General features: G+C 52.9%; 3 protein-coding genes across 3 annotated transcripts; 1 reads left to right on the top strand and 2 right to left on the bottom strand.

Moving 5' to 3' along the window:
• Positions 1 to 234: 234 nt before the first annotated feature.
• On the top strand, positions 235 to 2,753 carry An02g08410 (uncharacterized protein; the record flags this gene model as incomplete). Its single annotated transcript, XM_001399936.3, has 2 exons — positions 235 to 2,313; positions 2,373 to 2,753. The coding sequence occupies 2 exons, from the start codon at positions 235 to 237 to the stop codon at positions 2,751 to 2,753; spliced, it is 2,460 nt and encodes an 819-aa protein (XP_001399973.3).
• A 1,817-nt stretch (positions 2,754 to 4,570) lies between these two features.
• On the bottom strand, positions 4,571 to 6,133 carry An02g08400 (uncharacterized protein; the record flags this gene model as incomplete). The annotated part of the gene is made up of 1 exon (XM_001399935.3): positions 4,571 to 6,133. The coding sequence occupies one exon, from the start codon at positions 6,131 to 6,133 to the stop codon at positions 4,571 to 4,573; it is 1,563 nt and encodes a 520-aa protein (XP_001399972.1).
• Positions 6,134 to 6,989: 856 nt separating this feature from the next.
• An02g08390 (uncharacterized protein) lies at positions 6,990 to 10,826 on the bottom strand (the record flags this gene model as incomplete). The annotated part of the gene is made up of 9 exons (XM_059746449.1): positions 6,990 to 7,133; positions 7,311 to 7,433; positions 7,478 to 7,485; positions 7,529 to 7,644; positions 7,805 to 7,863; positions 8,004 to 9,473; positions 9,543 to 9,947; positions 10,011 to 10,519; positions 10,634 to 10,826. The coding sequence occupies 9 exons, from the start codon at positions 10,824 to 10,826 to the stop codon at positions 6,990 to 6,992; spliced, it is 3,027 nt and encodes a 1,008-aa protein (XP_059600044.1).
• Positions 10,827 to 10,958: the final 132 nt, after the last annotated feature.

Genomic DNA, 10,958 nt, shown 5'->3' with positions numbered 1-10,958 from the left:
GCTACAGTCCTGCTATCGCTCCCCGCCTCCCTCCCTGTCCCTCCCTCCTTCGCTCGCGCCCTCGCCCCCCCTTGGTTAATCCAGCGTGCACCACCGTCTCGCCCGGCTCGTCCAGAAGGCTCAAAAGCCCTTCGCAGCTCCGTCCAGAACGTATTTCCCCATCCCTCGAGTTAAGGCGCAAGCGATGCCAGGATAATGGTAGAAACGCGATCCGCTTCTGTCCCTGCTGTCGTGATGTCCGACTCCACCTCAACCATCCAGACCGTTCCCTACGACGACACCATCGCCGCCACAGCCCCGATCGCCGTTCGTTCTGCCTCATACCCTACCCCAGTGGATTGTACTTCGTGCTCGGAGGAAAGATCGCACAGCGCATCGTCCGGTAGTGCTTGGGATCAGTCGGGGTCCGCGCCGTCGCAACACAATGCCAGATCGCGGCGGAACAGGTTCACTGCCTTACCAGAGGCTGGGGCCTCGACCGTGAGCTTGCGCTCGCTGCGCAATAGCATCCCCAGTATCATTGTCAATGATACCGCCTCCCGTCCTGCATCCCGCCCAGGATCCCGTCCTGGTTCGCGGTGGTCGGAGCGCAGATGGGGCGGTCTGAGAAGTAAGAAGTCGGGCGAATTCGATCGTGATGAAGATACCCCCCCTGTACCGCCGATTCAAGCTCCCTTCAATGGCATCGCTCTCGATATCCCGAATTCGGCTCTTGATGGCCTCGGAGCGCAATCAATGCGTTTCTCCAAGCGCGGAAGTCTTATCAAGGAGGAATCGAAACGCCAATTACAACAGCAAATCGAACAAGAGGAAGCAAGACGACGAGAGGCGGGCCAACAGACCCACGATGGAGACAGTGAGCAACAACGGGTACCTGATGACAGAGAACCGGCGTCACCTGATGTCGCTTCGTCGGAACAAAATAGCACAGAGCCGGAGACTATTGAGACGCCATCGAGGCGGTCAAAGCCCGTCTCGACCCTCCGAGTCAGGCACAGCGCCATGGCAAGCAGAGCCATCTCTGCAGACGAAGATATGTTGTCGCGACGGGTACGGCTGATGTATGAGAAGGGTGAAGAAAATGTGACAGACTCAGAAGTAGCGAAGTCCATGGCCATGGAGAATGGCATTTTGTGGGAAGATACCCCAACCAGTATGGAGACCTCTCGTCTTTCTGGACCCAGTGTGTCAGTGGATACCAAAAGTGTGGTGTCGTCTCTCGGTCCAGAGAATGGACCAACGATCAAAAGAGAGGCCCACGAGCTAGCTGGAGGCATTGAGTACTGGCAGAATATCAAGGCCGGAGACGTCGACCGATACGGATTCATCCGCTCACCAACGTCCAACTCCAACGAGGGCATTGACCCCAGTCCCATCCAGCGCGTCTCTACCAGCCTACTTATGGCTTCTGAGACACCGCGACGGAAACACTCCATCCGTCCACCCTCCGCCATTGGAGGAAATCGTTCCTTTTCCGGCCTCACAGGCCGCTCCCCAACGCGCAAGATGTCTGAGCCTTCAATACGGCCAACCTCCTCTCACAGCATGTATAGTACGACGATGATGCGGCGATCAACCTCGCGGTTCCGTCGGGCCGCCAATCATCTGCCACACAATCGCGACCGCCGCGTCAAAGATGAGGCAAGCGATATGCTCACCCACCCGACAGCTCCTCTGAATCCGGGCGAGAAACAGGACGCAGCTGCCGCCCGCGCGGCGAGAAAGAAAGAGTGGGAGAGAGAAGATAAATGGACAAAAATGGCCCGCCCGATGCGGAGCGGAGATGGCGGTGGCATGACATTCGAGTTCGACACGACAAGCTCCAAGCTGATTGAGCGGACATGGAAAGGCATCCCTGACCGATGGCGAGCTACCGCTTGGTACGCCTTTTTGAAAGCCAGCGCCAGATTGCACAGTGATAGCCCTTCAGAAGAGGAGCTAATCGAAGCGTTCAACGAGTTCCAATTGGTTTCATCGCCCGATGATGTCCAGATTGATATCGACGTCCCGAGAACCATCACCAGTCACATCATGTTCCGGCGACGGTATCGCGGAGGCCAACGACTATTATTCCGAGTACTCCACGCAATGTCCTTGTACTTTCCAGACACGGGATACGTCCAGGGCATGGCTGCTCTTGCTGCGACCCTCCTCGCCTACTACGACGAAGAACACGCATTTATCATGCTCGTACGACTGTGGCAATTACGAGGTCTGGAGCGTCTGTACCAGTCCGGCTTTTCAGGCCTCATGGAGGCCTTGGGGGATTTTGAACGTGAGTGGCTAGAAAAAGGAGAGGTAGCTGCCAAGCTGGTAAGTCAAACAGCATTCTCCCATATCTCTCGGTACACCGTTTCCTAACCAGAACTTAGAATGAGCTTGGAATTCCTCCCACAGCATACGGCACACGGTGGTATCTGACCCTTTTCAACTACTCTATCCCGTTCCCCGCTCAACTCCGCGTCTGGGACGTCTTCATGCTTCTCGGTGATGCCGAGGACCTCACGGCACCCGGCTCCTCAGGCAAAGGCAGCAAGAAAGAGGCATCCACCAGTGCCTTTGGAAACGGACTGGATGTTCTTCACGCGACCTCCGCCGCCCTGATTGATGGCATGCGCGACATTATCCTTGAATCCGACTTCGAAAACGCCATGAAAGTCCTCACCAGCTGGGTTCCCATCAAGGACATCGAGCTATTCATGCGTGTCGCCAAAGCAGAGTGGAAAGTGCACCGTCGGAAAAAGGCCTCTTAGTGACTTTGCTGTGAGCAGCCGCAGCAGCAAAGCAAGTACACAAGTGACGTGATGTGACGACCTCTATCTACGGCGCGGACTAGATCCGCAGATTCACTTCAATAATACATACAGCACAACCCTACCTTATAATATACTCACCCGATCCGCAACCCTCTACACCTTACCCACTTTTACGATTCGACCCGACGAATTCTTGATGAATGAACAAAAGTCGTTTTGTTTCTTTCATTTATTTATAATACGGTTATTCTTCTTCTCCGACATTGCTACTTACTTCTCTTTTACATTTTTATTTCATGGACTACTTTTCTTTGACGGCTCTCACATCACGATACCAATCACTCACTCTACCTCGTTCGACGACAACAACAACAACAACAGACAAAAATCTTGTTTGTCTGTGTTTCTCGAACTACGAATGGATCTCATACATACATACAACATGCAACATACATACATACATACATACTCGCTCTGTCACATACATTACACACATACATACGCGCACTCTCGCTTCATCTCTAATACATACCCTACATACACCCACTTCGGCTCTTCTTCTCGCAAGATGGAAAACGTGTTTATATGCCTGTCACCTGCCCACTCTCGATGCAGACACGGATACACAGATACACAATGGATATATACACACATCCATATCTACCCATATCCCTCTGAAAACTCCCAATGCACGGAATTGGCTGTTTGAGGAGGTGTCACCAGTCAGGTCTAACACGCACATACATATCCATACACCCATACATAAACCCTCTCACTATATAACTCCTCCCACTTTTGAACTTTCATTCCCAAATCAATTTCCTTGTCTTGTCTGGTCTATCTCTCTCTCTATACATCTACTGGCCCTTCCCTTTGATATTTTCCTTTGCTGTCTGTCTTCGTCCATCTGCTTCTGGTTTCTGCTACACTGCACACTGCACACTGCACACTACCTATCATTTCCTATATACTAGGGACCAAACCAACTACATACTTAATACCTTGTTGTTGACTCTGATACCCCTTTTATTTTCTCTTCTATCGTTATCGCTGTTTTCTTTGTTGTCTGTATGTCTGTTTCATCTTGCGTTACTTCGTGGTCTCTCTTTTACGTTGTTGATGTCTTATTTGTCTCATTCAGCTGTCAGGTAGTAACCGCCACAGTTATTGTTGTGCGGGATCCATCCCGGCAGTCTATCCATCTATCTATCTATCTATCGACCCTGGTCTTGCCTATGTAGCTAGCTAGTCCCTCGTCTACTAGAGTCGCATCTGTAACTATAAGTAGTTGACTGTAAAGATTCCTAATAAAATACCGGCAACATTTCTCCAATACGTCTCCACCAAAGCAACATGCCGATTGTATTCCGTACAAACCCAAACCCACCCTCTAGAAAAGCTAATCATGCGCACTGTGGTATCAATATATATCCCAAGACTTTTGGTCAGTCCCATCAGCCCAGCTGCAGGACAACAGAGCTCAGAAATGGACCAGATTCCTGGTAACCGCCGCGATCCAGTCGAGGGTAATCCATATATCGATATGGTATACGAAAAGAATCGAAAACGAACAGGAGAAGAGGAACGCAATGAGGAATGGTATCTGCAGCAAATCCACAAACGCTTGAAACAAGAGAAGTAATTCTTGGAAAGAAAGAATGGCAAAGTTGTGATAGACAACCTTCCGTGCGGCTGCTATCCTGCAGCTTGTAGATGTGAAGGGGGCGATGGATCGGAATGTGGGACGTCACTTGTCTCAAATTGAAATGCGCTGTCGGAGACGGCAACGATTTTCCACTGAAGTCACATAGATCCTAGTCTCCCGAGGCGAGATTATACTCTTTGGACGGCTGCAGAGTCCTTGTTGGTGAACGGGCAGGACTGCTGCGAGGATCGTGATAAGATGCTGCCTCACTGCGCTGTACCCGAGCTGTGTGGGGTGAAGCATGTCCTGCAGAAGTAGTTGTCTCTTGATAATGTTCCTCCTCATCTGCTCGATCACGTTCTGTCGGTCTAGCATCGTCCACATTCATACGTTCTGATGAGTGAGTCGGGCTAGTACCTCGACTGCGGTGCTCACGTTTCACATCTTCCGCCAGAATCTGGTACGAAGCAGACGCGTCACTCGATCTTGGAAGAGAGTGATGGTGGTGTGTCGGTGGTGCTGCTTGCTCAAAGTGGTATTCTGGGCCCGGAGACCCTGGCTGAGATGTCTGCGAGGAGCCAGGGAAGGATTCTGGGAGACGAGACGAGGGCAATGGAGCTGGATGGTGTGCCCCATGGGCCTTTCTCTTCCGTCCGGGAGAGACATTGGAGTCCACATGACGAGATCCCTGCACGGTACCCGGTGATTCCTGCCTGCCTCTTCCCGGTGGCGCATGTCCTGTCGTCTGGCCTGGAGGGACCCAGTGGTGGAAGTATAGGGATGGTGGGGACCGGCGAACCGAAGAATCTGACTTGCCCCGGGGCGGCTGAGTTGACGGGATAGACGATCCCGGGGCATAGTGCACATTGCTGAGATTAATGGGGGGTTGGAGCTGTGACTCTCCCGGGTTCATGCGAGGGATAGCTGCAACAGTAAAGCGTGGATCAGCGGGGCCATTGGAGACTGACGGACGACCCAGCGGTTGCGGGGTAGGAGAGGCTCCAACAGCATGCAATGGCTGGGATAGCAGGACTCCTGGAGGAGGCACGGTTTGAGGGTGCATCGGTGGAGCAACATATGCATTTGAAGGGATGGTACGAGAGTCTTGACGGACATGCGTAGGCCGACGCTGAGCATGGGGATGTGCATGAGACATGACAGGCATCTGAGGAGCCGAACTGCGCGCTGCCGAGGGTTGAGTAAGGTATTGTTGAGTAAGTTCGAGCATCGATGCCGGCAGACCGCCGGGACTGATGCCGGCGAAGATGAGCGGGATCATCTGGGGTGGGACACCAGCCTGTAAGGAATCACGAAGCATGCTTTGCTCGACCCTCCGCTGTTCGAGTCGTAGGGTCTCTTGGCGCGTCTTCTCTTCTTCCTGCTTCCTCCGATCCTCCTCCGCTTTGGCCTGGAGCCATTGTCGCATGGAGTCATCCGAGGACTGCCATTGGCCCGGGGGCGGCGGGAGTGGCTGGTTCATGGCAGAGCCAGATACATTGGCAAAGCCCACATTGGGTGGCGGTAAGGTTAACGAGGCAGGAGGCGGCAATCCAGAGCGCGAGGGGTCCATGGAGCGGTCCGCAGAGGAACTTGGGGGCGCGGTGACCGCTGCTGGCAGGTCAGGCACGGGGGGCGGGGATGACCGTGGGGTTGGAACGGACTGGCGAACAATGGAGTACTCATGAGGACCTTTAACTCCGTTCTGAGAGGCAGGCTTCAGTGTGAGCAGCATGATTCTTTCTTGATTTGCATCCGGCTCAATTGGGCTGGATTATGGGGGAGGGGAGAGCGGTCAAGAAGTCCGATTCTCAAATGGACGTAGAGAAAACGACAGACAGCATAAACTAAGATTGCGGAGATAGATAGGCAGAAAGATAACGAGGGGATCACCGCTCCACACTCAAGTTATGATCGACAAACATAGACATGAAAGGAATTGGAAAACGATGAAATCAAAAGAGACCAAGAGAGGCGGGATGAAGAAGAAGAAGAAAAAGGGAAGGGATGCACAGAGGCATCTTCTGCCTGGGGAGGGAAGGGGGAAGTAGTAGAAGGAAGGTGGTAGTAATAGTAGTAGTAGTAGATAGAAGTAGACGTCGTAGTAGTTGGTTTCATGCACACGGGGAAGGGCAGCTGGAGAAACTAAACGGGACCGAAAGTGGCTAACAGCCCACACGAGAGCAATTGTTTGGGTATACAGCAGACCAAATAAACGACAGGCGAAAGACAGGATGCGAATGATGAAGCCTGAAGGGAAGAGAAAAGAAAAGAAAGAAAGAAGGAAGAATAGAAAAGGCAAGGAAAGACAAGGAAAGCATCGCAATTGCCCAAACAGGGAAGCACCCAAAACAGGAAAGACACACTTACCCAATCGGGACAGGTCCCCGCGATGCACTAATCTGGATCGGGAATTTGACAGCCTGAGGATGTGCCAGGCCAGCCAGGGGGGAAAAGAAGAGAGAGAGAAAAAGTAGGAGGTAAAAGGGCAAAAGAGTGTAAAAAGCACTGACAGCTTAAAATCGACCAGATATCATGCTATCTACCCGTTTATTAATCTTCTCTTCTGCCCCTCCGCCCCTTTGACTAGTTTATATATCTACCGCGATCTCATCCCTCCCAAGTGGAGATTCACTTGCGTAGACAGGAATCGGGGGCGTTGGGTGATGACGACGAACGGGAGTGCGCGACTCGTCATGCTTTTGGATCCATTTCCCATTTCGATTTCGCGGGCCCTACGGTTTGTTCTAGACTGAAAGTCACTAATCTCCCCACGTAATGAATCTTGGTCAGCCGTGATTGATTGATTGATTGATTGATTGATTGATTGATTGATTGATTTAATTGATTCATTTGATATCCACAATATTCTTCTCCGTCCAGCACTACCTACATATCTACCGAGTACCTACTAGTTCGTCATCCACCCCAGTCGAGAAAGTAGTCGTCAACAGAAGGGATAAAAGTGGAGCGGAGAGCTTGCCCAAAAGGCATGGATGGATGGATATGGCATGGCACGGCCCTTTTGGGGCTGACTGTCAGTAAGTCTAGAACTAGACTAACGCACTAACTAACTTACCAACTGGTCTAGTTAGGAACTAACCTTCTACTGACTGAGTACAGGACTAACCAGATAGATGATTAGATATCATTTGCCCGCCCTCTGGCGTTTCATCTCCCGAGCCCCCGTTGGGGAAACATTTCTGCTCATCGTTATCTTCTTCGCTTGTGGGCTGGGCGGGGTTTCTTTTTTATCTCTGACGCTCCGTCATTTGTTCCTGCTATTTGCTGTTCCTATCGTTCTATTCCCGCTTTCTTGGGGATTCATGGTCTTCTTGTTTACTTAGATTCTACCTTTTCTTTCGCTGGGAAAACACGCTACGTAACACCAAATTGAGCGACGTACACCAACCAGCCAGGACCGGTGGGCGGAAATCTTTCAGGTCCAGCTTCCAAACATGCTCGCTAGATCAGGGAAGTGATGAATATAAGCTATATATATATACTAGAAATGCAATGCCAGGGTATCCAGTTCCGCATCTCCCATTGTTTCCTTATGCGCTTTAGTGGTCCCGGTCGAACCGACTCAGCACCTCCGGAGGTACCGTCGGTATATACTTGCGCGCGCGTTCTCGGTTCGTGCCGCCCCAGCCCGCCCCGTAACTAATCAGCATATCTGTGCTCGTGGGCAGCGAGAAGGGAAGCGTGAGGGACGGGTCCAGGAATACATTGTTACTGCGCTCATCCATCCACGCCGACGGACCCGGGTGCGGAGACGCTACGCTGGAGCCAGGCGATGCCACCGAAGCTCGTGTGGAGGGTGATCCGGCCGCCTCCGAAGCTGTCGAGGCTGGAGGGGTCTGAGGGCGTCCATCGGTAGATCCTGCCTCGGGTGCTGTGGTAGTTGGCTTGGGTGCCTGGAGTTTCGCTTGTTCTCGGAACAGCAGCCCCGGATCACGCTGCAGCTCAATCAAGAATTTCATGGCCGGCTTGGTCAGCCCCTTCTCGCCGACCTCGGGCCGATACGACTTGACTGCGTGCAAGAGTTGCGCCGGGGTAAGTTGCTGCAACTGGAGCAGAGTCGTAACAAGTGACTCAAAATCGTCCCCAAGCGACGAGAAACACTGGAGCCACTGTAGGAGCTGGATCACTGGCGCCAAATGCCGGCGCGCAGACTCCATTGTGCTCTCGCCCGTGCTACTAGTCGATCCGTTCTCATAATGCTCCGGTTGGCGGTTGTTGTTTCGCGCCCAGTCCTCTAGGGTCGACACATTCATGCGAATCTGCATCGCCTTGGTCCGGGCCAGGTAGCGCTTGGTCGACATGATGCGGTTAAAGGTTTCAGCTCCAAGCCAGTACAGGAGCTGGGAGATAATCTGCGTGGTGATGACGGAGTGTACATCGTAGAGATCGAGGACAAAGAGCGTAGAGGAGAGAAGAGAGGTGATATTGCGCGGAGAGACCTGTGCGCGCCGCCTGGGTGATGGGGGTCGGAAGCGCTTCTCTGCCGGTTCGGGCGCTTTCTTGGATTTGGAGCGGAAGAGCTTCCATTCGTTTTGGAAGTGTACGTCCTCCAGGCCCGGAATAGTCTCATGGTCCAGCATGGCGGCGTCGAGCACTTTGTTCATGCGACGCTCGGCGTCGCGGATGATGAGAATGAAGATTTCATTGATCAATTCGGCCAGGTGTAGCTGGAATTCCACCGTGGCTTCCACCAGCCCGCCATCCTTTTTCAAGTAATGTAGCAACAACGTCGCATTTGACATCCAGAAAGCTAGGATCGTCATGTCCCACTGATGGCGCTCAACGACATCGTTGATCTTCTCGGTCGCCGAAACGAGCAGCTTGGCAAGCAATTCGGGACTCGCATGATAGTGCGCATATCGAGCACTGAGAAAGAGGAGGTTCGCGGGAACGGGCTTCTGCGAGGGTGACCGTTGCGGTGTCATGTTGGTGATGATGATGTTGAGGATCCGCTCTAGCTCGCTCTCCTGGAAGACGAACATCTGATCGTTCAGACACCGATCCCACACGAATTCTTGCTGTTCTTCTTCGAGTTCCTCTTCATCCAACGACTATAATGGGCAACAAACGGTCTGATTAGCGCGCTGGCCTGAGACACTATGTTCAACTCAACCACTCACGTCAAACTTCTCGTCGAGCCCCAGGCTCGATAGGTCCACCTCAAGATTGATGGCGCTCTCCTCCATCATCATGCGCCGCTTCATTTCATTCTCAGCAATCTCTTCCTCAAAGCGACCGTGCCTAAACCCGGAATCGTAGAAGTCGTCTTCAATCGCACTCGGCCCAAAGTGATAACCATTTTCATGGAGATACTCTGAAATCTCGCTACCAGGTTGTGCAAAGTCGAACGCCGTCCCGCCCGACGAGGATTTGATATCTGGAGACGCGCCATGGTCGAGAAGGATCTTCGCGATTGTCTTGTGTCTGTTCGTCATGGCCCACATCAAGGCACTCCACTGATTCCGGTCCTGCTGATCGATATGGGCGCCCGCGTCGAGAAGCGCTGAGACAACATCCTGGTGTCCCTACAACGAAGGTTAGCTTCGCGCATACCCAAACAGATAAAATGGCTGAAGGACGGCACGTACGAAGCAACTAGCATAGATCAACGGCACCGTCCCCTCTTCATCCGGATTATTCACATCCACAAATTCAGCTGCATGACCTTGCACTAATCTCCGAACACGTTCCACGTCGCCATTACTAGCCGCCATGTTCAAGCTGCGCTGTAAGATATCTTTCTTCTCTGCGTCCGATAGCTTCTCGTCTGTTGCGATGGATTCCTCGTCCGCACCCAGCGACTCGACCTCCCGGTGAGCCGCCTGCGCAGCAAGCATTTCCATCAACCGGGCATCACTGTCCTCCAGTCGAGCAGTGGTTGTGGATTCGTTATCGTCGTCAGTCGATGCGGCCAGTCCGCGCCCATACTGGGCTTGTAGATTATGTTCTTCGTCATGGATATGGTCGTCGAGGGCTAGACTGAAGCTCAATGGTTTTGCGGCCACGGGCGTGGTGAGAAATTGGGATTGGCCTGCGGAGCGGACACGGATCAGCCACCTGTTACACTTCTCGTTATACTCGATCTCACGCGGGGCTTCTGGGTTTGTCGGATCGTGTAGTTCCCCGAGCGCTCCCAAGGAAACATGCACATGTAGTCGCTCGCAGTAGGCTCCTCTTCATGCGCGACCAGTAAGGAGAGGTAGTAACGCACCTTGCCAGGCATCATACATCTCGGTTTCGGGTTGGATGAGAGGGACTGAACGACGGTCGTCCAAAGACTTGGGGAGATCGTCCGGGAGACCTGCAGCGTGTAAAGACTTGCGTGCCGCGCTGTGGTCGGCCAGATCGGGGTCGCTGCGGTCGAGGTCGTCCGACGCCCCGCGGGGGGATCCGGAGGCGTCCATGGCGGGTGGGAAGTGCGATAACGTCAGGAACCAACAAAGAAGGGAGGGGAGGGAGTCGGGCAAAGAAGCTCTGGCTCTCGCTCCATGGAGGAGGAATAGGACAGGGACACACGGGAGGGTCAGCCTCCTTTG

Source organism: Aspergillus niger, assembly GCF_000002855.4.
Source record: "Aspergillus niger supercontig An02".
In the NCBI taxonomy this organism is placed as follows: Eukaryota; Fungi; Ascomycota; class Eurotiomycetes; order Eurotiales; family Aspergillaceae; genus Aspergillus; species Aspergillus niger.
This window is presented reverse-complemented; position numbering and strand designations above follow the sequence as displayed.